The 25,928-nt window shown below is 52.3% G+C and overlaps 7 protein-coding genes across 7 annotated transcripts; 3 read left to right on the top strand and 4 right to left on the bottom strand.

Annotated features, from left to right (window-relative positions):
* Positions 1–45: 45 nt before the first annotated feature.
* J4E84_002987 (uncharacterized protein) lies at positions 46–5,109 on the bottom strand (the record flags this gene model as incomplete). The annotated part of the gene is made up of 3 exons (XM_049385605.1): positions 46–3,066; positions 3,524–5,010; positions 5,058–5,109. 3 exons carry the CDS (start codon positions 5,107–5,109, stop codon positions 46–48), a joined length of 4,560 nt encoding a protein of 1,519 aa, XP_049246482.1.
* A 718-nt stretch (positions 5,110–5,827) lies between these two features.
* Positions 5,828–9,332, top strand: J4E84_002988 (uncharacterized protein; the record flags this gene model as incomplete). Its single annotated transcript, XM_049385606.1, has 2 exons — positions 5,828–6,160; positions 6,210–9,332. The coding sequence occupies 2 exons, from the start codon at positions 5,828–5,830 to the stop codon at positions 9,330–9,332; spliced, it is 3,456 nt and encodes a 1,151-aa protein (XP_049246483.1).
* Positions 9,333–9,724: 392 nt separating this feature from the next.
* Positions 9,725–11,839, bottom strand: J4E84_002989 (uncharacterized protein; the record flags this gene model as incomplete). Its single annotated transcript, XM_049385607.1, has 3 exons — positions 9,725–10,349; positions 10,792–10,852; positions 11,707–11,839. 3 exons carry the CDS (start codon positions 11,837–11,839, stop codon positions 9,725–9,727), a joined length of 819 nt encoding a protein of 272 aa, XP_049246484.1.
* An 881-nt stretch (positions 11,840–12,720) lies between these two features.
* J4E84_002990 (uncharacterized protein) lies at positions 12,721–13,748 on the top strand (the record flags this gene model as incomplete). Its single annotated transcript, XM_049385608.1, has 4 exons — positions 12,721–12,792; positions 12,849–13,182; positions 13,235–13,369; positions 13,426–13,748. The coding sequence occupies 4 exons, from the start codon at positions 12,721–12,723 to the stop codon at positions 13,746–13,748; spliced, it is 864 nt and encodes a 287-aa protein (XP_049246485.1).
* Positions 13,749–14,771: 1,023 nt separating this feature from the next.
* J4E84_002991 (uncharacterized protein) lies at positions 14,772–15,821 on the bottom strand (the record flags this gene model as incomplete). Its single annotated transcript, XM_049385609.1, has 1 exon — positions 14,772–15,821. The coding sequence occupies one exon, from the start codon at positions 15,819–15,821 to the stop codon at positions 14,772–14,774; it is 1,050 nt and encodes a 349-aa protein (XP_049246486.1).
* A 1,239-nt stretch (positions 15,822–17,060) lies between these two features.
* J4E84_002992 (uncharacterized protein) lies at positions 17,061–19,238 on the bottom strand (the record flags this gene model as incomplete). Its single annotated transcript, XM_049385610.1, has 3 exons — positions 17,061–19,080; positions 19,129–19,168; positions 19,226–19,238. The coding sequence occupies 3 exons, from the start codon at positions 19,236–19,238 to the stop codon at positions 17,061–17,063; spliced, it is 2,073 nt and encodes a 690-aa protein (XP_049246487.1).
* Positions 19,239–19,338: 100 nt separating this feature from the next.
* On the top strand, positions 19,339–20,445 carry J4E84_002993 (uncharacterized protein; the record flags this gene model as incomplete). The annotated part of the gene is made up of 1 exon (XM_049385611.1): positions 19,339–20,445. One exon carries the CDS (start codon positions 19,339–19,341, stop codon positions 20,443–20,445), a length of 1,107 nt encoding a protein of 368 aa, XP_049246488.1.
* Positions 20,446–25,928: the final 5,483 nt, after the last annotated feature.

Below are 25,928 nucleotides of genomic sequence, written 5' to 3' on the forward strand. Positions count from 1 at the left end.
ACAATCGTACAGTAATATACAACGCATCTCAACAACCAGCTACATCTATACCCCACCCTGCTGCGAAACAACCCCCTTACACCTCCCACAAATCTCCTCCTTCTCCTCCTTGACAAAGCGCCAACACCTCGGGCACTTCTCCCCACTAGGCGGATGCACCAGCACCCTCGCCTTCCCCAACAATCCCGCGTCGCTCGAAAGCGCTTCCTCCTCCCACCATTGCGACCGCTGCTTCATCGTATCCGCATCCCCCGCCATGAACACATTGTTCGCAAAAAACGACCCTGTCGGTGACCAAAAGTTGACTTCGCTGATGACGAAGAGGCCGGCGAGCTGAGTTTCGAGATCCGTTGGCGTGAGGAATGTAGGCTGCATACATCTCGTGAACTCAGCGTAGAAAATCTCCGCGTTGGTCGACTTTGGTAGGTAAACCGTCGCTGCGCTCTCGAGACTTGAACCGATCTTTTTCTCAGTACGGAGGCGCTCTTGTGCGATCTTGATGGCTGCGCCCAGCGTGCTAGTTGTCTCGCTCATGGCCTCCAGACTAGCAGATTCAAACGCCGCGAGCGCGGGAAGAGGCGACCACACCGCACGTGCAGGATGAGCACTCTTCTCCTTGAGCCCCTCAGGAACGTGATCCCATACTTCTTCAACAAGCAGCGGACAGACTGGAGCAAGCATCTGCAATAGCTCATAGAAGATGAGACCCAAAACGCGCTGAAGTGTCTCGCAGTCCTTTGTGTCGCCAGTGTACACCCGGTCTTTGAGTGTTTCGAAGTAGAAAGCGCTCAGATCCATGGAAATGTACTTGTTGATTGCGTTGACGCCTTTGAAGAACTCGTATTTGCCGAAGTGGTTGTGTACTTCTGCACTGACTTGTACCAGTCGGTGAACGGCAAGGCGGTCAGTGAGTTCGCTGAAGTCGGCGATGGTGGGCGTGAGCTCATTGAAGGAGGCGAATGGTGGTGGGCAAGATGGTAGGGAGAAAATGCCTAGCAGCCATTTGAAAGTGACGCGGTATTTGTGGAGGGCTTGGTTTACGGACATCAGGACGGGCTGCCCGATTGTGACATCGCGTGTATAGTCGCTGCTTGCGGCCCAGAGGCGGAGAGCATCGGCGCCCATGGAATCGTATGTTGGCGTGTGCTTGGTGGCTGGGTCTTGCTTGACGCCTTTTTGCTTCTTCCGCTTGACGGGAGGAAGGAGTTCACCAGACATGATTTGAGATGGAGAGATGACGTTGCCAAGAGATTTGCTCATCTTACGGCCGTCGGAGTCGAGAGTGAAGCCATGGGTAATCAGAGTCTTGTATGGTGCTTTGACGGTCTCTGTGGAGTAAGGCTGGGTTGCGACGTGGGTAAGGAGTGATGACTGGAACCAGCCGCGGTGTTGGTCAGTGCCTTCAAGGTATACATCGGCAACAGGCTTGTCTTTTTGCTGCGGAAGGAGCTTCCAACTGGTACCACTATCGAACCAGACGTCCATGGTATCTCTACCGCGTACGTATGTTCCGGTGAGATGCTTTGGCTTCCAAGCTGGATCGTCCTGCGCATCCGTCCACCAGGCATTGATACCACGTTCTTTGATTACCTCGATGATATGATCGATGGTCTCAGAGTCCATTGTCGCTTTTAGTGTGTCGCCCTCGACCTTGTACAGGGCGGGGATAGGCACACCCCAAGCACGTTGTCGCGAGATACACCATTGACTCCGTCCCTGAATAAAGCTCTCTAGACGACTTCTACCCGTCTCAGGCATGAAGTTGACGTCGGCAATTGCTTTCATCGACGCGTCCTTAATCCCTTCTACGTTGGCGAACCATTGTTCCGTAGCGCGCGTGATGACAGGTTCCTTCGTTCTCCAGTCGATGGGATATTTGTGGCGGTAGTTTTGCTTGCCCCGAAGCATGTCCAGCGTCTGGAGATAGTTGCATACAGCATTGCTACCCGACTTCTTGATGTCAGCGACAGGTAGACCTTCCAGCAGCTCGGGCTGTTCCGGAAACGCGTCCTTGGTGAAAGCACCAGCATCATCTATGGGAGCAAAAGCTGGAACGTTGAGCGCCATGCATACGTTGTAGTCATCCATACCATGTCCAGGAGCGAGATGCACTAGTCCAGTACCTGAGGAGTCGGTGACGAAGTCGGCATGGATTATAGGCTGTAGTCCATTTGCCTTTTGGAACGGATTCTCGTACTGAACTTGACCGGCTAGATCTGCGCCACGCACATCTGCAAGGACTACTTCGAGCTTCCGCTCAAGAATCTTCTCGTACTCCGCTACTCTTGAAGCTGCGACCAAGATCAGCTCGCCATCTTTCTCAGCATCCTTGACTACGCAGTAGTGCATGTCCTTGTGAACCGCGATCGCCTTGTTCGCGGGCAGGGTCCAGGGTGTGGTCGTCCAGATGGCTACGCTAACTTCACGGTCGACCTCCTTCAAAGCCCCGTTCTTCAAAGCCTCCGAAAGATGTACTGGGTATCGCACAAAAGCAGCTAAGCTCTTGTGACCCTCATCGTACTCCAACTCAGCTTCCGCGAGGGCTGTTCGCGAACTCGGGCTCCAGTAGACGGGTTTGAACTGCCTGTAAATCAAGCCCTTCTCAAACATGCTCTTAAACACTTCCAGCTGTCTGATCTCGAAACCGCGCTCCATCGTCTGATATGCGTTGTCCCAGTCGCCCATGACAGCCCATTCCTTGAAGCCGCGCTTCTGTTCTTCAATCGTCCGAGTCGCCAGTTCGCGCGCAGCGTCACGCACGCTTACAGGGTCGGCTTGCGCCGCATCCTTCTTTTGCGCCTGGAGAGCCTTGATCTCAATGGGTAGACCATGGCAGTCCCAGCCAGGTATATATGACACCTTTTTCCCTTGCCCGACCTGGTGCCTGCAGATGATGTCCTTGGTGATCTTATTCAAGGCATGCCCAATGTGCAATGGCCCATTGGCGTATGGCGGCCCATCATGCAGAGTGAAGGTCTCTTTTGGCGCATTGCCTTCCGCCTCGCCATCCTGTCCATTCAACCGCTTCTCCAGGTGTCCATAACGTACAACGCGTTCGGGGCTCGCCTGCCACGAATACAGGTCATCGGTGCATCGTCGTAGGTAGGTTGGGTTCGTTGACGCTAATGGTCGCGGCGGAAAGCTAGATTTTGGCAGTCGGAGGGTGTTTGACCATGATGCGCGGAGGATGCGTGTTGGGGTTAGCATAATAGCATCATGGGCGGGCGAATCGGCGGGGAAGTGTTAGAGTTCCAATATTTTTGGATCCATAGATGGGCTCGGTGATGGTTCGGCCGACATCGGCGATGACGCGGAGAAAGCGTCTGGTCATTGATGCTCTGCTAAGTATTAACACCGCTGTCGAAATGATAAAACTCGGGGAACGATGTATGTGATGATTTGCTACATGTAGCTCTATAATACTGGAAACCCTCACCACATGTGCGCAGCCACAACGCCTTCCATACCTGCGGGCACCAGCAGCAGCACTCATATCGTATCAATACACGGTCAACGAGCTCACAGCTCCGTTCTTCAGCACCTCAAATACCATGCCCGGAAATCCAAACAGCTCCACGTTCCCGACATCCGCAGCACCCTCCATCAAGACACTACCAGCATTCGCAAGCTTGCTCTTCTTCCCCGAACTCTCTTCCCATCCTCCGAGAAGTTCGCAGCTACTACCAGGGCTGTCGCCCCAGCCTCTGTTCAGCGCCATGCCGCGTTGCTGTAATCTCTCTTGCTCTTCGTTATCGTAGTATGGCTTGAACACTTCCTTCAGCCGACCTGAAATGTCTCCAAAGCTCATCTCCGAACTAAGGGGATCGCGGTACATGGCTGAGGGTACGTGCTCGAGTGTCCATCTGCTTCGTCTGTGCCGGTTAAACTGGTACGAACCAGGCACGTTACCGTGGAATATGATCTTGATTGCAGTGAGGTGGTTTAGGGGTTGCGCGCTGAGCTCGCCTTGCGCATGTAGTTCAGACTCATGTCTTTCGGCAGTGGGGGAAGGTGGGGATATCTGCGTAGGTTGCGAAATAAGAATGTCAAAGCCATGGTGGTAGTAGTTGTAGAAGTGCTCAGCCGCTGCGATTTCTCGCTCTTGAGCTTCCAATGCAGCCTCATCATCATCTTCCCAAGCATCTTCGTCGTCGCTTCTGACCACTGAGCCGTGGTCTGAGTCATCATCTGGAGTGAGCCCACCAGGCGAGAGATCTGACGCGTCACTCGTCCTCCGGTCTTTATGTATTGATAGACGATGATCGTTCTTGCGGTAGATGGAGTCTGGGGCACCAAGCTCCATGATCAAATCCTGAGGCGTTGTCTCGCTCAGAGTTATCCAGAATGGAGGACTCGAGCGCCGGACGAGCTCTATCCTACCCTCTCCGTGTACCTTGACCGTCTCGATCTCGTCTGGGCCACCATCTTTTGCTTTGCCTAGGGCCAACGACCTCGGATTCGGCGGTATCGCTGTGAACAATGTTCCACGGGCTTTCTGCCATGACTCGCCGTTGAAGACCGCCATGGATGTTGCAGACCCAGTAGCTGACGAGGACAGAAGCGAGATGAAGTCTTTCTTCGGAGAATATGCGGAGTGTTGAACCGGGAAGTTGAACGCTATCCCTGGATACGATAGATTGTATGTGCCGCTCGCGCTTGGGTCTTCGGATTTCGGGGGTATGTACTCTCCGCCATATGTCGGTCCTAGCAGCTTGTCGTAGACATGTCGAAACCTTGGGCCTGATACGCCGCCCGAGAAGCCTCCTTCACCGGGCTTATATACGTCGATGTCCTTGTATACCAACTTGGCCTTTGCGAAATCGAGCACTTCGATGAGGCGCAGGCGCTGGTCGGGGCCGTCGAACTGTAGCCGCAGACCGTTGTCAGGGAGGACGACTTGAACGGGTGATGATATAGGTCGTAGTTCGTCGTGGTAGAGTTGGAAACGTGGGAAAGCCTTGACTTCGGCTTTGATCGTCGTCAGTACCTCGTGTAGGGAGCAACCGAGGGCTGTGTCTCAGTCAGCTTGGTAACCGGGAGGGATGGTCGCAACGGACTCATGAAGCCTACACTGCGCCCAGGCTGTAGCTGCATGATTCCGTCTTCCATGGTGGGTATATGGTAAGTGTATGAGTGGAGTAAGTTGTCGCAGTGTGTCTGTCAGTCGATGTGTTGCCTAGCTCGTAGATGGCAAGGAGCTCATAGGCGCGTGCTGTGTCCACGAGGACAAGGCGCCGGGTCTATCCGTGCAGCCCGGAACACAAGAATGAAGATCAATGAAGCCGATGTAAAGCGATACAATAATCGATGTTGTGACAACGTTCTAATCAATGAAGTACCGACAGCAACACGATCTCGGTGAATGAGGGGTGGCGGGGCAGACGCGCAGGCAGGTGGTTTGTTTGACTAGGAGCTTCAACGTTTTGCATAGGATGAAGCTGGTAATATATCATTCGGGATGTATTGCATCGACTCAGTCATCGAGGCATGAAGACTAAATGTATACGGAGATATGGATGGAGATGTGCATGCATGCTGCATTGACGTAGCGCGCCGTGTTCGCGATGGCTGATAGCGTGTGGTCTGTGCCATTGAGCTAAGCAGGATCCCTGCATGAACGTGTTTACTGACTGTTTACCTTGGTGCAGGTTCCGCAACACCAGACGCATGTCACCCTAACCCGCATATCCGCCTTCACGACTCCCCGAACGTCGCCATGTCTGGACTCCCGCGGCCAGGACCGCCGGTCAAGCGGAATACCACGAGCATGCGACCCCCCACGACGCGCCCGCCCCATCTGGCGCGTGGCCGTTCAGCGACACCCGCCATGGACGGCCGCTCATCGAGAGCCGAATCAGTAGCTTCCTCGGCGCGAGCTCCACGATCATCGCCCTTAAAGCGCAAGATAGACTTCGAAAGCGAGGGAGGAGAAGAGACAAACATCAACGTTGTCGTCCGGTGCAGAGGGCGCAATGACCGCGAAGTGCGCGAGAACAGCGGCGTCGTCGTGTCGACCAACGGAATCAGGGGCACAGCTGTAGACCTGTCTATGGGTCCGAGTGCGCTGAGCAACAAGACATATCAATTCGACAAGGTCTTTTCTCCCGCAGCCGACCAGGCCATGATGTACGACGAAGTTGTGGCTCCTATATTGGACGAAGTGAGTTGGAACGGAAGAGAACCATCTTCTTCTGCTAATAACCATCTAGGTTGTCGACGGCTTCAACTGCACAATCTTCGCATACGGTCAGACCGGCACAGGAAAGACCTACACCATGACTGGTGACATCTCCAACGTTCTCCCTCTTCCAGATGCCGCCGGTATCATTCCACGCGTCCTGTACGCGCTCTTCCAACGCCTCGAGACCGACGAAATCGAGAACTCCGTCAAATGCTCCTTCATCGAACTTTACAACGAAGAACTTCGCGATTTGCTTTCACCAGACGACGCGACAAAATTGAAGATCTACGACGATAACAGCAAGAAGGGCTCCACCACCACCATGGTCCAGGGTATGGAGGAGTGCCATCTCAAGACTGCTGCCGAGGGTATCACAATGCTGCGCAACGGCAGCCACAAGCGACAGGTAGCTGCGACCAAGTGCAACGACCTCAGTTCGCGAAGTCATACCGTCTTCACCATTACCGTCTACATCAAGCGAACAACAGAAGATGGCCAGGAATACCTGAGCGCCGGAAAGCTCAACCTCGTCGATCTTGCGGGTAGTGAGAACATCCAGCGCAGTGGTGCTGAGAACAAGCGCGCAGCAGAGGCTGGTCTTATCAACAAGAGTTTGCTAACACTGGGTCGCGTTATCAACGCACTCGTCGAACGCAGCTCGCATATCCCGTACCGAGAGTCAAAACTCACCCGCCTGCTGCAAGACTCGTTGGGTGGCCGAACAAAGACGTGCATCATTGCAACCTTGTCGCCAGCGAAGAGCAACCTCGAAGAGACGATATCCACCCTCGACTACGCATTCCGCGCGAAGAATATTCGCAACAAGCCGCAAATGAACCAAGCCATCAACAAGAAGACCCTGCTCAAGGAGTACACAGCCGAAATCGAGAAGCTAAAGAGCGAATTAATAGCGACCCGGCAGCGCAACGGTGTCTATCTTACACAGGAGAATTACGAAGAGATCACAACAGTCAGCGAATCGAGACGAATCCTTAGCGAGGAGCAACGTGACCGGCTCGAAACCATGGAGGTCAACCTGCGCAACAAGGTGGAGGATCTGTTCAAACTTACGACAAACTTCCAGACCTTGAAGAAAGACAACGAACAAACTCAACTAGCTTTGGACGGCACCAAGGGTATCCTAGAGAAGACCGAGATTGTTCTGGATCACACGCGCCAAAATCTTACTGAAGAGGCGGAATTGCGAAAGGCGCATCAGAAGACTGAGCAAGAGCTCGCAGAGGTTGGGAAAGAGATGATCTCAACACTCGGCAAGACCACATCAGCTATCGACGGTTTACGATCGAAGATCCGACGGAAGTCAGAACTTCAATCGCAGAACCGACGGAATTGGAATTCTTCCCAAACCCAGGTTGTCGATACCACCCGTATGGTCGAGGACCGGATAGAGGAGCTTCAGCAACAGCAAGAACAGTTGATGAACGCGATATCGGAACGTATGCAAGCTTTTGTCAGAGATGAACTTGAGCAGCTTGGCGCCTCGCAGTCTTTCTTGCAGGAAAAGATGGAGGCATACCAGACTTCCGAACAAGAAGTCAACGGACAGACAGCTCAAGCGCGCGACCACATGAATGAAGTCCTGGAGGAGATTAGGACTCTTCGAGAAGACGTCAAGACGAAGATCGGCGCAGGCCTCGATGAGCTCTCAGCAGCGGCGGAGACAATCTCTGCGAACATCATCACGGAACTCGACGCCTTCCACACGCAAGTCCACGCGTCCTATGCGGGGCTCGGCCGAGACTTCAAGACCACCTTTGACGATCTAGTCAAGGATCTGAACGACCAGCAAATCGAGAACGAGCGACTACACCAACAGGTCGTAGAGGCCAACGCGGCCTTGGTCGAGGCGAACAAGACATCTCAGGGCCAACTTGAGAAGGTCGTGAACGAGGAGAAACAGAAGTCAGCCGAAGACCGCCAACAACTACTCTCACAGCTTACTACCATCATCAACGCAAACGCCGACGCGCAAGAGAAGAGGTTAGAAGAGAAGCTTTCGGCTGTACGAGAGGAGATGAACGCCGCCAACGCTGCATTCGAGACGAAGCAAGATGCTTATGCTGATGGCGTTATTGCATGGTCGGATAAGTCGAGAGACATCCTGGCGGGTGTATCCAAGTCAAGAGACGCCGTCAAGATCAAGATCAAGTCAGACTTTGCAGCCGCGACTCAGCATTCCACCTCGATCAAGGACACGACTACATCCGTCCACGAGAGCACTTTCAAGACTGTTGAGGCTCAGATGGCACACCTGGACACTCAGCTTCAATCCTTGGATGACATCGTAGCCCGCATCCGCGAACAGAACAACACCCACCACACCGCCCATACAGCATCGCTGGCCGCTTTGTCGTCAACAGTAGCAGCTTCATACTCTAGCATTGGCGATCATCTATCCACTTCATTCGATCGCGTTCAGTCTCTTGAATCCGACATGTCAGCGCAAGCAAACACATTGAAGGAGACTTTGCCATCGCTTGCTGCAGATGCGGACATTCGGGCACCGCTACACGAGCTCCGCGAGGTCGTCGGGACCCAGAATCTAATCGAATACAACCCCACCGGCGAAACACCCCAGCGCGTCTCCTACACCATCCCCTCCACCCTCCCACGCACCGAAGCACACGAGAACATCCTCTCCCGTCTTCGAGACCGCCCCGCACCCGTCGACACCACAACGCGCAGCCCTTCGAAACAGCCCATCTTCGACGACGCCACAGGAACGCTCAACCTCTCCTCTCCAACCGACATATTCGCCGACACGAGCAAGAAGCCCATATTCTCGCACTCCATCAGTGCGCACGCCCACACCATCTCGCACCTCCCCACAGGCAACCCTTCTTCCCTGCGCGAGCTAGATGTTAACGTGGTGGCGCAGGAAGCTCATACCCAGCCACTTCCCCAGCTCGCATCCCAGTCTTCATGCGATTCGCTGAACGGCGGCCCTCCGAATAAGAAGGCGCGAACGAATGGCGATGATACAAGTAAGCTTCCGATGAAGAAGATGACGAGGAAGACGGTTGGCGTTGCTGGTGACCGTGGTGATAGGGAGAATATTACGAATTTTGGTAATAGCGTTGGTCCGGGTCTTGCGGCTGGGCGGAAGTTGAGAAGTCATGGGAGTGGGTAGATGCTGGGATTGTGGTGTTGTATAGTTTTGGCGTTTTACCCCCGTGTTGGGCTTTTTTGCATAGTCACGGCGTTTGATGTGGGCAGCGGCAGCGGTATATCTGTCTTGTCTACTTGTTCTTCTTCTGCTGGCGTTTGGACACTGGGTTCAAAAGGCTGGGCATACATAGGCGTAATGACATTCCGAACTTCTTACCTTTATCATGATTTCTGGTCACTCTGTAACACGTTTCCGGAATCTTTGGATCCGCGCTGGTGAAAGCAGTCCGGCCCTACTTGTGGCACAGTCACAATGCCGTGTGCTCACTTTCTGCCTTAATCACTTCTTTTACGCTTGAGGTTGAGTTTTTCAATGTCTAGCTATACAAATTCTCCTGTCAACATCTAGATACCTTACAAGGCCAGCCAGACAGCTAGAGATACACTCGCGAAAGCTCCCATTATCGCCCGAGAAGACGAGAATCCATGCACAGCCGCGCCCAATTCCGAATGCAACCAGCACTTGCGGTCTGACCTCTGGTCGACTGAGGCAAGATTGAAACTATTGAGGGGGTAAGGTGTATTGCCACAATCACCCTCATCAGCACTCCAACAGCTGTACCCAAACCAGTTCAGCAAGTTTTGGTCATCGTTAGGATCGAGTTCAGAGCAGTCCTCCCCTCCGTAGACGGTAGCCATCATATTTGAGAGATGGCCCTCCTTCCATATGTCGTCATAAGCCTGCACTACATGGTGGCGGTATAGGACCCGAGAGTAGTTTGCTGATCTGTCGTACTTGTCGGCGTTGAGAAGCGTCCAGTATATACCCGCTTGTTCGTCACCAAACCTGTTAGAACCGAGGTTCCATGTCTGGTTCACAAAGCCCTGCGTGGCGTTTCCACCAAAGAGGTCTCCAAGACTGAAACAGTGGGGGACGACGGGAATACTACTCGTAGTGAAGGTCAAGGTGTCGCGGGAGTCGTAGTAGTTACACGTGTCGTCGTGGCCATCCTTGAAGAAGCGAAGCGTCAGGTTCTGACTATCGAACGGTTAGTTGACTTGTGACGATACATGGGGAGGGCACAAACTTATATGGGCTTAGCTCTTGCCCATCTGCGTTCTGGGATGCTTGTGCATGTGCGTAGAAGGGAGAAGAAAGCAAGGCTAGAAACGCCGATCTGTTGATGACTTGGAAGAGCTGCATTGGAAATGCTGAAGCAAAAGGTTTAGGGAGAGTCTCGAAAACAGCAAGAATTATCAAGTCTGGATGCGGTTCTGAACGAGTCCGATCTCAGTAGATGCGAGCGTGGGGGGCGGCTAGGGTGTTTGTACTCCATCTCCAGACATCGCTGCATAATAAGGCCATCCGCTTCTTGCCAAGAGTAAGGCATACTCATGGGACATTTCGTCATGTGTCACACTGCGGCTTATTGCATGTAAGGGCTCAGACCATCTCACCGGCTAATCGGTTGGAACGGAACGTTTCCTTGTCGCTTCCAGTGTCTGAAGCTGTCGCTGGTCGCGTAGATTCGTCGGTTGCAGCTGCTCTTAGCACTGTCGTCATTCGTCCTCTCTTAAAACCCGACTCATGTACGCCCCAAATGACATCGCTGGGTCATAACAACGCACATATTCTTCCTTAGCGTTGCGACGTTGAGGCGGGGTTGGGTGGCACGGTCGTCCCGATCATTGTCTGATTTTGGGATTGGTGTTTACCAAGACCCCAGACGGGGTGCCTCGGGGCGCCTTATGTAGCCCCCACAACCACCACGTGCCTGCTTCGATTAGTCACGGCGGCAGCTAACCTTAACCACCATAAGCAACAAGACTTTGATCCAACGTCCGCGGTGTATTCCGGGGTGATCTTCTTCAGGGCGTTTTGTGTGGGGATCTCGCTTCAACCATGCGCCTTGTCATTCGTCGATGAGTTTCGGGCGTAAGCCGTATTGCCGGTCGAGCCTTACGAACTCATAGTAAAGAACGAATCTCATATAGAGATTGGCGAGAAGATGATGTCTTGACACATAGTTATGCTAGGTACACGCACGAGGGATAAGCATGTACGCCCGGAAGACAAGCATTTATGCGGTGCTTAAGTTGAAGTCATCCATTGAAGGTTGGTGTGTAAAAGTATCTATGTAATGCTCTGACACAATGGGTTTCCAACAAGTCCGCCCCAGAAGGCTTTCCGTACACGCTTCAGCCACTTCCATAGCAGTTGTACACAACAGTTCCTGTCACGAGCGGTGTTCCAGTGCAGTACCCTTTGCAAATCTGATCGACTCTGTCCCCTTCCTGTTCAGTCAAGTAGCAGTCTTGTTCACATTCAGCGCCTAAACATAGGGTGTCAGCTTGTTTTACCTAAGGGACCGAAGCCGGCAGTTGCTATTACATACCACCCTCGTATGGACCGCCGTTGCTGTCGGCAACATCGCCGTTGACGCAGGAGGGTACATCGTTTTGTCGTTTGACCGAAAGTGCGAGGGAGCTCGTAAGCAGAGTACTGATCAGGGCAAGTGAGAGCTTCATGGTGGCTTGTTGGGGTCGAGTGGTCGATCTTGTCTCGAAAGAAGAAGTGGAGCTGATAGAGAAAGGTGTTGCTGAGCATTGAGTCGGTGGGCAAGGTGGCTTATAACTGTCCCGCGGACTTGGCAATTCGACCTCCATCACAGATTAGTTGCTTTCCACCGGCGCTTCCGGGGGGATGACAAGGCGTATCTGTGTCGCTTTTTCCTACTTTCGTCGTTAGTCCCCGGTTTTCTAGCGATCCTTCAGCTCCCAGGCAGACTACTGTTCTAACCGGTAAGACGACATCACTCAACATTACCATTCGGGAAGGTCTTGATATTTGCGTTCATCAGTGTCTTAGAAGGATGAGATACCCAGGAGGCTACGGCAAATCAAAGGTCGGCCATATCATAGGCAGCATACCTAATGTTCGTACAGGCTGACAAAGTGAACAAGCCGAACCTCCACTTCGCATGGATAAAGTATTGGCAACAGTTGGGGGCCGAGCACATGTTGTCAACGAAGTTCTGATTTGCTATTCGATTTGAGACATGTTACGATGGCATGCCGAAGTTCCGGAGAAATGTCACCATGGCTCCATAGTGTCATGGATAGCAACAAGCACTGCTCAAGCCGAAGAGATATAAAAAGTCCTTCTGTGAACCAAGCACTCATCACCCAAACCGGACTTCTCCCTCTCAGTTAAACGGCTTTGAACAACTATCATATAATCAGCTTTCGCGCAAGTTTCAACATGGCTGCCTCGGTTCTCACAGCCATTGGGCTCGTGGCTGACGCATTGACTACGGTTGGGTTTTTCGAAGCCAACGTCCCAGGATCAGCACCAGAGGGTGCAACTGTCAGAATCAAAGGTACAGCATCACAAGAGAACTAATATCTTCATGGTAGTTGCTGACACACTCTTCACTCCTGCAGCCGGTCTACCCGACCTTGGTAACGACGGAGACAGTCTTGTGAGTGCTACGTCCAAGTATGGACAACATAGAGTCCGCTGCTAACAAGAGGTTAGTCTGGCTCGATCAACAAGGTCTATTCCTTCTCCCAGGTAAACGGATATCAGGGTCAAGCTGATGGCTGTGATATCGGTTCTGGTGGAATTTGCGACCGCACCATTGACGCGGGGGTTGGGGGCCAACGAGCCAAATACGTCAGCATCTCGAACAACGATGACGCGACATGTATTGCCTGGATCACCGTGACGCAGTTCGACGGCACTTTCGGTGGTGCATGGACTGGCGATATTGGATCAGTCTGTGGCCAATCCTGGTACGAGAGCGTCGAGGTAGCGGGACGCCTAGACGACGGCGGCGACTACGTCCCCAGGTGCACTTGGATTGATGCAGGTAAATGACGGCCGTGGCACACATGTGATACATACACTGACTTCGTATCTAGACCATACCAACGATATTGCGGCTGCTTCTCTGAAGTTCGATACCTCCGCGTACGGTGAAAACGTCAACGACACCGCGAGCAGCAACGCAGGATGTACATACACGATCTTTGGACCAGACAGTGGCCCTATCGCTGGTCAGTCATCCCCTTATACCTACCGCGCAAGGACTTTCTCTAACATTCGTGTTCAGACCAACCTGGCGCCAAGCGTAGTGTCTCTGAGCGCCCCCAGTGGATGACCGAGGCACTTGTCGTGTCCAACATTGCAAGCCACTCAGCGAAGGGACTTTGTGAATCTGCCACGTCTTGGGGACCGGACTTTGTTGACGCACATGGAAACTTCTGCGATATGGGCTCTAAGACTCTCACGCCGCTCTGCTCCTCGCAGGATGTTGATGGGTGTGTAGATGTGGACGAAGACGAGAGCGCTGTCGTGAAGCGCATGAGCGTCGCGAAGCGCACTACCAGCGTCAAGCACAAGTCGTACAAGAAGATTGCCAAGTGGGGATTTTAGATGACGGCCTCTTGGGCAACCTTGGGAGAGGAGGTTTACGTACATTTGCGGAGTTTACACTCAATTACGCTCATTACTAGTGACATTTGACTTTTACAATCTATCCCACAACCCTCGCAAGTGACGAGGTCATGTTTTGCCGTCCATGACTCCTTCTTGCACGACTTGCATGACTCTGCGATAGCAACAACGACGTTAACTGTCGCGCAGAAGATATGTGGCTGTATCGTAGCATGTGCTGCCGGGTCGCAGTTTCCAAGGTTGAGTCTCGAGGTCGTCTTGCGTATGATCGTCTGAGTAGCCAAAGAAAAGGCAGCCACTCCTCATGAGTGTGAACAAGGATGCCAAAAGTCCATCATGCGGACGAATGCTCTCGGAAATTCTCGATGTCGAGACAAAAGAAGAGGATTCCGGGAACTAGAAATTTAGAGTTGTTCCCCTTCCGCCTGCCGCTGCTTCCGTGCAGGGACCCGTTGCGCTAGCCGCTCGCAGTGGCCACCCGCCGCCTCACGAACTCGAGAAGCATCGGAGGATCGGGAATGAGGCTGGCAGCGGGCAATATTGGGCACAGCCTGGGTGTCGACGAAACCTTAAATTGTTACGCGTATCGTACCCACTATGGTTTCCACGAAGAACCTTGAAAGCTTCTATCGCCAATGTCACAGTTTGCGTACCCAGGCGCAAGTACTTTGGCTGTCAACTGCCGGAACAAAGCAATACTGTACGGGACGCCATTTCTTTGGAATAACGCACTAAGCAATACTTTTTTTGAAAGAAAAGTTATGGTGGAAGCAACGTAGACTAGATTGACCTTAGTATCTGGGTATGCAATTTTCAACTTCATGGAGTTTTCACTCGCTCGACATCGACATTATGTCTCGTACATGCAAGTACCATCAATAGATCACAAAGCCATATCTTTACCGTTGGTTCACCTTATCATGAACTCGCCAGATGTCTATTCCGTATTCCCCCAAACCCTAAAATATACAGATAACACCGTCATCATGCATTCACCCTCTATCAACTATCAAAAAATTCCGCCTCCTTGTCCATCAAAGCATCCAGCTCATGCTCCTTCAAGCCCACCAAATCCATCTTAAAATGCCAATTATGCCACCCAATCTGGCGCTCATACCTCCCAATATACCCCTTGACCAGCTCCCTCCAAGTCTCCTTGCCGATGCCCGCTAACCGTTCATCCCTCATATCCACAAACTCTGTCTTCCCAGGCGGCGAACCCTCCACAAACTTCACCCTCTCCACACCCCCAAACGCCTCCCTCATAACCCTAACCACCATAGCAACATCCGCCTTCGGAATCCCCTCAATATCAATAACAAGCTCCCGCAAGTGCAATTCCTTGGCAAGAGCTCTCAACTGACAGCGCCAAAACAGCGGTAACCCAGTCCCTCCATTCGGCTGCGGCGGCTCTAGGAACTCGAAAATCGCATCAGAAGCTAACCAGCGCACGCAATGAAGCAAAGCATTCTTCCCGAAATGGAAGGCCAAGCGTTTAATGTGGGGACGATAAGTCGGGCCGCATTGCCAGAGGAAGTTTGTCGTTCCGCTGAGGCCGAAATGGAAGGTCGTGCTGCGCATTATGTATGGGCGCATTGTGTCGTGGATGCCGCGTGAGATGCGTAGTAAGGTTGATAAACTGATGGCTCTTTCGGAGGCTCTGGCACAGTTCCTGCGCGCGTCGTTGGTGAGGTCGTAGTCGCGGGTAAGTCCGGCGGCAGTCATGAGGATCATCTCTTGGAGTTCTGTAGGTAGGCGTTGGAATTGGTGGAAGAGTGGCTGGATGGGCACTGTGTCTCGTTTTGAGGGTGGTGGGCCGAGTGCTTGCGAGCGGACGCGGAAGACGTAGTCGGCTGTGTTGGCGACGCAGTGGCTACTCCGGCCTGGCAAGCGGGCAGCGAGGTGTCGAAAGTAGAGTCTGTTGAAGTAGTCGCGTGCAGAGAGCCATCCTGAGCCGAAGCGGATGACAAGGTTGTAGTAGCTGTTCGAAGAGCCGGATATGGCTTCTGGTGACGGCCATGCCTCCTCTTTCTTGTCCTCCGCGAGCTTCATCTCGCTGCAAAGTAAAGCCATGCTCCTGCTCTTGATATCCCGTCCCAATTCTCTTATCTTGCCGTTTAAGCTGTCCCTCTGTGGTCCAAAAAGCTTAATAGCAACTGTCTTCCTATAGTCCGTAAAACTCGAATCCGTCAAAATACAAGTTACACTTCTACCCAATTCGAGACTTTCGTTGTATTCAGGCTCAGAAGGTAGTAGGCTGAGTTTTCCTTGAAAGAAATTACTCGATTCGTGGCTCAAGTGCCATCGTTTCAGATGTTCCAAGAACGATTTTCGCCGCTGCTCCTGAAACGAGAATTTGCTTGATGGGCTGCGTGGAGATTTAGCTGTCTGCGAGGTAAGAGGTGGTTTAGGGGTCTTGAAATCGGCCGAGGTCAGCGTGGACGGTGCTGGCTCCGTCGTCGGTGTTTTTGGGACACTAGTGTCGCAGGTGATGCTTCCGCGAGTCATAGTTTTGGTAAGTGAACCGTGACGAACAACCACCTAGACCTCAATTGAGCGGTGTGTTGATCTGGTGAGCTGCTGTGGAAGTAGTGAAAGAAACTGTGTCAGATATCTGGTGATAGTTCCAGGTTTGGTTCAAGCTAGTTTGTCGTGTAACGTATTCCCGCCGGTTCCCGTTTTGCAATGTAACAGGGTCTTGATTAGAACGAAGCGCACGTTCAACCACGTAATTTCATAAATGTTTGCTTTTTCTGGTAAAGAGTTCCCTGATAGATACAGGACGAAGGATTGTGATTACGTCGGTTGAGTTGCCTGGCTTTTGGTTTCTGGAAAGGCAAGAGCGCCGGCACTGGCAACAATGGCTCAGCGAACGGACAAAGGTTTGGTAGAACTGTCAGGCGAGAGCAAACCGGCAGGCTGGGGAGTTAAGGCCGTAGCCCATGGACCCTGTGATGCGCACAGGCAAGTTCCAGCACGCCAATATCATTTAGGTGATGCACCTTTGCGTAACCGTGCATGAAAGCGGGCGCGTCTTGGCATATGCAGACTAGTCGCTTGACCGATGTTAGACGACACGCGACTACCCCAGGTGTTCTTGCCAAATAACATCCGATCGTATATGAGACATCATGATCAACTTTTCAGATGATGTTGTGCGTCCGCAGACATTAGGAGATTGAAAGGGTGCAGAATATGAGAATGGTAAATATCATATCGAAGGTGGCGATAATGCCGGGTATCTTTCCGAAAGTACACACAAGAAACTTCATCCGCCCATTCGCTGTGTAATCAGGCTCTTCCCTCTAGAAAGCCTGCAGCTCTTTCCAAGAGCCCGTTAAAGCCCTTTACATTGGCCAGAAGGCCGCCACTTCGAGAAGTGACGTCATTGCCGACCATTTGGAGCAGCATAGGAAGGGGGATATTGGGGCCCTCCTCTTCCCTCCCTTCTTTGCGTGCCTTTTTCCGACCGTTCTTTATTGCAGCCTCAATCTCGAACATGTCATCACTGAGGGTATTTCTGGCATCTACCTCGGCCTTCTCGGCGTTGTATCGTGCTTGAACATCGTCCGTTTCGATAGCAATCTCTTGTCTGCTGTCCTGGAGACTGAGAATTTCCCTACGTAGCTCAGCATTGTCGCGTTTGAACAACTTGATCTTCTTGAAGTTGGTGCTCAAGAGATCATTTGCGTCCTGCAAGTCGAGCAACTTCTCGTTGAGGCTCTCCTTGAAAGAGAGCGAGAGATTGATCTCACTTCGATATTCTTTGCGACGGGTGGAGTCTTGTGAGGCTTGCAGCTTTTCGGCCATACGGCTCAAGCGGTGGTCAATGGTTTCTTCTAAGATGGTACGCGTGGTGTCTGCGACTGTGATGCCTCGAACTGCAGAGCCCTTGATGCGCATGACAGAGATGGTATGCTTAGGTCCCAAGAACTTTTGACGCTTCCGAGGCGGTTTCTCTGACGTAGGTTTTGCGCGTTGTGTCTGCTTGGGAGACAGCTTTCTCGTTCTGGGTCGTGGAGTGAGTTCTGCCTCTTCGGGCTCCGGCTCTTCGTACACGTCCGACTCTTCATCCGCACTGGAAATTTCGACAGCGTCCTGATTCCGTGATGTAGGTTTGGGGGAGTGTATAGATGCTTGTTCATGGTCAGGGGAGACATCGTCAGGAACCTCGTCCACTTCTTCCAGTGTTGGCTCCTCGCTGTTTGTAACTTCTGGCTCGCGTACAGCTGGCGCTGCTTGAGGTTCGCGTTCCTGGACTGCGACTTCTTTTCTGGGTCTGCCGCGCTTGGCAGGCTTCGTCGCCGTGGTTGCGGGGACCTCAACCTCCTTGGGTTCCTCCACTACCCGGCGCGATCTTCCTCGTTTGGCTGGCTGCGGCGGAGTGGCTTGCTCTTCAGACTGTTGCTTTCTCAATTGTTGTGGTGTCGCACCATTCGCTACCGGCGTTTGCTGGATTGGTGTCGGTTGGCCGAGTGAGGAGAGCTCGTCTGCGTCCATTTCAACATCTTCTTCTGCGGTTTGCTGCGGCCGTGGTTCGCTCCCAACCACCCGCGGTGTAGATCCATTGAGCTGCGGCGATAGCTCATCTTCGCTCTCTTCGTCCACTGAAGCTGCGGCTGGTGTCTCGAGAATAGCGCCGAGTTGTGAAGCGGAAGAAGTTCTGGGTTGCCCGTTTGGAAGTACGCTGGGTGTAGCCGGACCAGGATCCGTAGAACGCGATCGCCGTAGTGTCGACCGCCGCGATACAGCTGACGCTTGCTCAACACCCTCGGTGGCAGGCGTCTTTTGTCGGGCACTGACAGGGGTTGCGCGTGTTTGTGACGATGCTTGTGGAGGCGTTCGTTTGATGACGGTAGACTTGGCGAAGACCGTCTCGCGTGCAGTACTGGCGCGCTCTTCCAATATGGATAGCTCGTCTGGTACGCTGTCTTGTTCTTCGCGTATGGGTAGAACCGTCCCAACGACCCTCCTGCTTTGTTCGATGGAGCGCACAGCGTCCTCACGGTCAGGGCTTAGCTCATCCTCTGCCGCGTCGTCTGCGCCTGGTTGCGCATTTGGTGAACCCCGCTTCCTCTTGCCCAACTGAGGGGTCACTGTGTTTTCTTTTGGTGTAGCTTTCGGCTTTGATGCAGTGCTGCGCTGAATCGACGCGCTTCTCTGCCGTTGTGCCGAGCCATTCGCGCTCCTGGGTGTCTTCTGGGCTGGTGTTCGTCGCGGTGATTGCTGGGGTGGGAGAGAGGGTTGTTTGGTCGGTTGCGAACTGAGAGCGCCGAAGTTGAAGCCGAAAGACGCCTGCACAGATGAAGGCCTGTCGTAGTCAGCGTTTGCATGTCTCAGGAGTTCTCGAGTGTCTTACCCAGCACCGCGCACGCGCTGTTGTCGATGTTCGCGGCGATCTAGAGACGTGTGAGTATGAAATTCGGATTATGAATCCTTGAACAGAACGAACATACCGACTGGCGCCATAACAATGTGTGTCGTAACAATTCCTCGAGTTGATGTCGTCGCCGTCGCGTAATCGAGTCGTTGTTATGCCCGGGCGCATCTGAGGCCAACGCGCTAAGACATGCTCGGGTGCTCGGACCCCCGACCCATGTTCACTGTCCCCGCAACTTGGGAACTTTCACCTGCTCACCTCGCGAATACGAATCTATACGCCGACGCAACTATGGGCTGGCTCTGGGGAAGCGGGAATAGCTCAGGCGGGCAAGACCAACTCGATCCATCTCTCCGCGACTTCCTCAAAAAAGAGGCGCCCACTGGCCCGAAACCTTCATTACCCTCCGCTCCCAAAGAAAAGCCCGCCGAATCGCCAACACCCACACAAGCGCAAGCGCAAACACAGACCGATCCCGAGAAGCCATATGTGCCACCGCAATCGCAATTCCAAGATGGCCGATACGCCGACCTCTGGAAGACCTACACCCCACAGGACGTCGTCAACAACCGCGGAAAGTCGGAACAAGACAAGTTACGAGACCTCGTAGACGCCTACAATGATCGCAAAGCCTCAATCGGACGAGTCGCCATGGAGAACTGTGCGCTAGAATACATGAACCAATTTGAGTGTTTCCAAAATCCCAAATCATGGTGGTCGGCAGGAACCATGTGCATCGGCGAGTCGCGCAAGTTCAACCGCTGCTACGACATACAGTCAAAGTTCTTGAAGGCGTTGGGCTACATGACCATGGACGAGAGGTCACCAGAAGAAGACGAGCGGATACAAATGCACGCAGATAAACTCTACCAGCGCATGATACAACAGGAGGAGGAAATGGAGAAGGCCAAGGTAGAGGGACGGTCAGTGCCCAAATTCGAAAGCATATTGTCGAAACGGAATGTCGCGGAAGCCATGAGCGGCGTATCATCGTCAGGGAAATCAGCTGTGCCGATAGCTGAGATTGGCAAATCGAGTAGCAGCATGGACGATACCGATGTGTGGAAGCAGATCAAGCCGGAAGTACGGGAAGAGTACCAAAAGAAGCTAGAGAGCCTGTCACCCGAAGAGCGCGAGATCGAGAGGATGGCTATAGTTGGTGAGATTAGGGCGCAAACTGGTGTGGCAAAGCAGCTGGAACAGACATTTATCGAAGAGCGGGTAGCTCGTATGAAGAGGAAGGAAGCTGGCCAAGCAACAATTGGCGACACAATCAAGACGTTGTGGGGATGGTGACCACTGCTTGAGAGGTGTAAGTAGATTTTGTTTCGATGACGTGTACGATCAATTCATTGGATGAGATAACAGCAGCCATATCGCGAACACATCCGCGCACATTTCCCGTCCATACTCACAGTGCACAGTCATCGCAGATTGCATGTCGTGCGCATTGACAATGCGATAGTCTCGACTCTCACAATGCCGCGACACAGCTATAGATTCGCTAGCTCATACTTCCCACCACCGGGGTACCAGAGCCACCAACCGGAAGCTGCACGCCCACTCACTCCAGGAATCTCGAACCCCTTCCTTCGACACCTCCGCCACAATGCAGCCTTACTCTGACCACAAAGACACTTCCGAAATGCCATTCAGCATAACGGACACATTTCTCGTCCTCATCCTCGTCTTCCTCCACATCTTCATCTTCTGCCTTGCATTCGAGATATCGCGTTGGTCGAGGAGCAGAAGGATCGATTACGAGATGGCAGTGGTCGATGATCAACCGCTTCGCGTTGAAGTCGATAGGTGGCTGGTCGTTCCTGCTCAAGAAGAGACAGTGCCAGAATATTCTGCAGTTGACTCGAGCCCGCCTCCGCCCTATATCAAAGATGTCGATCTGAGTGTTTTTGTGGTAGAGGTGGACGAATAGGACGACGACGCTATGAGTGGTTGAAGATTGGCGTACCACACTAGGGGTGGCTACAACCGGTCTCGCAATATACGAAAATATTTTTCAAGCCAGGAGTATACATCGGCTTAGACGATAATTACTTGTGAACTTTTAATACATCGTATGCAGCAACATGGTTGCGCATTCTGGTCATCCATGGTGATCGTTGTTAGTTTGGTACCATCATGGGCAAGTGCCGTATCACTCATGTCTCGACCATAGTTCCACCTCATCTGGGCAACCAAGGTAAAAGACTGAACACCAAGGAGCCTACATTAATACAGAGTTTTCTAGTTTGTTAAATATCATCCTAACGTAGTCTGCAGACCTGATCACCTCCACAAAGATAATTGACAACAACAGATCAATACAAGAGATGGATTTCCAACGGACGATAGCTGATATTCTCGATAGAATCAACGTGCTGAGGGCGTTTTTGTTTTTGGAAAATGAGTTGAATATGGACGCTCCATTGCCGCCGCGGAATCCCCGTCCGGTTGAGGAGCCAGTTCAAGGGCCAGTCGAAGAAAACGGCACAGAGGACGAACCACCAGCAGAAACTGCTCATGAGCTTCTGCGAGCGCGCATACGAGCAGCCGCCCGGGCTCATCGCCGCAGCGCTCGACTAAACAGGAAATTATTCCTGGAAGCGACCTCCAATATGGGACAACAATAGTTTTGGAGGATCCATACACGGAGCTGGTCGCACCTCATTCAAGAAAACACTGAACCCTGGAGCCTACATGGGCGTTGGATCATCTACTTTGCATGCTTTCATCTTGATGTAGGCTGCAACCCTATTTAGTTTCTTCCTTGGGTGAGGTGGACGAGCCTCCTGGATTGCGTTCTCTTGGACAATGTCCTTGTTACTGTCTACTGGACGCCGTCTGAAAGACTATTCACGAACAATGATTGCGACAATCCGAACACCCCGTCTCCACCAGAGAGCTTTCCCGGCCGCCACCACCGTTTCTTCCGACCATCTTCCAGCGTCACCGTCCTGTCCCTCATCACCACAACCGAAGTCGTCTTCGCCCCACTCTTCACCGATGGCCCAACCAAGCAAATCCAAGATGCCCTTTCCCGCACGTAAGCCGACTCTTTCCCCACCAGACCTAATCTGCTTCGGCCACTCCTGCAACGAATTCAACTCCTCCAAATTCTTTGGCACTGCAACACCCTTCCCCCTGAACTACACTACCACGTCGTCAAATCTCTTACCTTCTCCCACCAGCGACAAACTCTACAGCGACCTATCGCCCATCACCACCCCCGATCCAACCAAACAATGCTGCGCAATATGTCACCTCCACCAAACCAGACACATACATCCTTCTGTATCGTCAAAGAGAGGTGTTCCGGTAGTTTCGATACCAGTTTTCACACTGCAGGATTCCGTTGTTTTCCATGAGGCTTGTTTATTTTCGTATTTGCTTTCTGATCACAAGGTAGCTGGTCTGACTGGCGTGTTTTACGAGGAATTGGGGGAGTTGAGGAAGTGGGTTGTTGCGCAGAAGTGGGATTGGGCTGTTTTAGGGGAGGCATTAGATAGGGTGCTGATGAAGGCAGGGAAGAGGGTGGTGGAGGCGGTGGGAGTGGAGGAAGTGGAGGAGGTGGAGGAATTAGGAGAGATGGTGGATTTGGGGAACGGATGTTATGTGTCATAGATTCTTTACTGGATGCTCTCGTGTTGTGCAATTGGAAGAACCGCCTTTCTATCATTCTGATCGGACTTTCGAAATGTAGCAGACATGTCGCTGCATAAGCACGCTATGTCTCTTTCCTAACACCGTTAGCGCGAATAGCTTGTGCTTACTCACCTCGGGCTCCTTCCCACCACTTCAGTACAGAATAAACGCATCAGCTTCTATGTATTGGCTCAGTGGCCCTCGTATTATCATAAACATCACTCATATCCATAACTCTCTCCAACTCCCCAGCAGCGATGTCGACACCTCAATCCCGGGCCATTGGCTTGACCCTCCTCAATCTAACCGACATCTTCGGTCAGAAAGACAAGACGACGCGTACGCAAGCCATTGCAGATCTCTGGGTACCAAGTTCAGATGTCTTCTTCGTAGACGCATTGGGTGTGTTCAAGTCGCATGAAGCAATCAGTGAGATGGTGGAGAAGATACACGGTATGAGTGGAGAGGGCGATGAGTTTGTTCCTTTAGGTACGTAAATCCGTCGAAACTTTCATGGACATCTTGAAGAAAGGTCGTTACTAAGATCGTGTGCAGGCAATGTCGCATGTCTCAAACATGACGACGGAGAGGATATCTGGGTGAAGAAAGTAAGATGGGGCATCAAAACAGCCAGTAGTGGAGAAATGGGGTTAACGGGTGAGGATGTCCTGACGATCGTGGGTGGGAAGATCAAAGCATGTTACACGTTTCTTGATTCGAAGTAATGTACTGTATTCCAGGGTTTTCAAACTAGCAACAACCTACTTTACCATGTCAACCCCTCACCCTCACTACTCTCTCTACTATCTTCCCTGTTCAAATCCGCGTCCTCATCTACCTTCTCCATGAGCTCAATAACAGGCCCAACACTGTCTTTCAGCGCAGTCAACCTCGAACGTTCCTTGATGCGCGTATAAAAGACTGAACAATCCCTACTATCGCATTTGATCTCTTCGCCCCAGGCGAGATTTGAGCAGCGCCGGCACACCTGTTCGACTTCCGCGACGCGTGTTTCACTGTCCCAGATGCGGTATTTGAGCGAGAGGAGTGAATGTGCTGGGCGCTTGAGACACTTTGCGCAAAGTGGGAGGACGGCGTAGGGATTGTTTTCGCTGCCTGGGAGATGTGTAGGTGGGGTTTGAGGTAGTTTCGAACGGCAGACCATGCAGCTTGAAGATTTCATGTAGCTTTCAAGAGTTTTCTTGAGGGATGCGTTGCCACCGGAGGAGAGGGCGCTGCTTTTGTCGTGTTTAATAGTCAGGGGAATCGTAATATTGCGGATGCGCTGGACTTTCGGCATCTCATCGAACCATTGTCTTACGTTAGCGCCAACGAGGTTGAAGATGCGCTCAAGTGGTGGGATGAGGTTCTTGCTGATGTAGTATTCGGCATCGAGCTCGAGATGGTCGTTTTGAAGCAAGGTCTCCGGGCTGACGCAGCGATCGATGAGGCGCGCTCCGGGTGCACCGGTGATGACTACGTATGGCACGCGTTCGCCATACTGAGGCTCGGCACGCGGGTCGGCGAGCATACGCTTTGTAGCGATGAGAGCACCGGGCGGCGGAGGGCCCCTGTCGGAGTACGTGCCTAGCTTGACTTCCTTGGCGAAGAGAAAGTCTTGTATACTGACACGGCCCTCCATGATCTTCGCGCATTGCTCCTGGAAGTACCGCTTGACTTGGCTGAGGTCTGATGTGCGGAAAAGGAGCTTGAGAGCCTTCTCTTCGATCTTTTGCTCTGCAGGCGTACCGTCGCGACGGACTGTTTCGATACCCTTCGCGTCAAAGTCGGGCTCTTTCTGATTGCGGTGCTCATACTTGAAGCCAACGTAACGTTTCTTGGCAAGTAAAACGCAAGGATGGTATACCTTCTCGAACTTGAGCTTGATGGGTCGTGGGTTCGCAGCGGTGATAGCAGCGGTTATCTCCTCGCCGATGGTGAATGCTTGATCCTTGGTGCGTCCTTTCAAATGGATGAAAAGTGAATCGGTGTCTCCGTAGACGACCTCCGCACCCCACTTCTCCGTAGCGTGTATCATTGCAATGGCCTTCTCCAGGGTTTCGCGACCAGTCTGGACGATACTGTCTGCTATCTCAGAGCATGGCATACGACCGGAAAACGACGCAGATGCGTAGCCGTAAGTGACGTTAGCCAATAGCTTCAGCGCCAGCTGCCTATTATTCAGTAGCTGCTGCAAGGTTCTGTCGTCTTTGTCCTGCTTCATCCCACTCTTGACCATCACACGAGTCTCCAGAATTTCGCCAAGCATCTTCGCTAACAGGGACTTCCGCATTTCTGGTTTGACATACATCATGCCGTTCGGCGCAATGTTGATGTGGTCTTTTACCAATTCCAGCAACTGCGGCTCGCGCTTGAAGTCCATGAAACCCATCTTGTTCTGACCTCGCCAACTGACGATACGTCCAAGACATGTCGAATAGCAATAGTTGTAGGCAATCATAACACTAGGATACAACGATTGGAAGTCCAGAACGAGAACAGGGCTTGAATAGAATGCACTCTGTGGCTCCATGACCAGCGGTAGACATTCGAGCGCATTTTGCTGACCGACCTGCTTCCGACTCGGTGATACAAGGATGAAATTCTCTGGCTTTGCGATGCGGAACATGGTAGACTCGACCTTGAACTGAGAGCCTCGTGAAATGACTGCAAAGAAGTCTACTCCAAGCAGGCGAGCTTGCTCACTAGTACGAGGTACAATTTCGTTTGCTTCCAAGATGTCGAGATTGAGTTGCACACGTGTGCGAAAATGATGAATCACTTTTGTCAGATCCCTTGGCTTTCCATTTGTATACCAAGTCGTAAGATCGGAGTGTTGGTAATGCGGTATGCGTTTGTGCAATAAGTGGAAGACCACGTTTTCCATGGTGTATTGTAGCAGGTTCAGCTCTCCGCGCATAGCTCTCCAGATGTTGATCATATGTCGGCCAGTGATACGGATAGTAGAGGTATGCGTGAAGCCCCAGCGGTCGGCCTCTTTCCCAAATCTGCCATGAGACTGCGACTTCATCCTGCTGATCTCATCGCAAAGATTGTACTCGTACTTCATCCTCGCGCGTTCGATGAGGTAACCCCAGGAGCTATTGTGTACTTCGTATCCCGTGAGTATGTCCGGG

Source organism: Alternaria hordeiaustralica (genome assembly GCF_023758085.1).
Source record: "Alternaria hordeiaustralica strain BMP 2776 chromosome Unknown scaffold_4, whole genome shotgun sequence".
NCBI classification, from domain to species: Eukaryota; Fungi; Ascomycota; class Dothideomycetes; order Pleosporales; family Pleosporaceae; genus Alternaria; species Alternaria hordeiaustralica.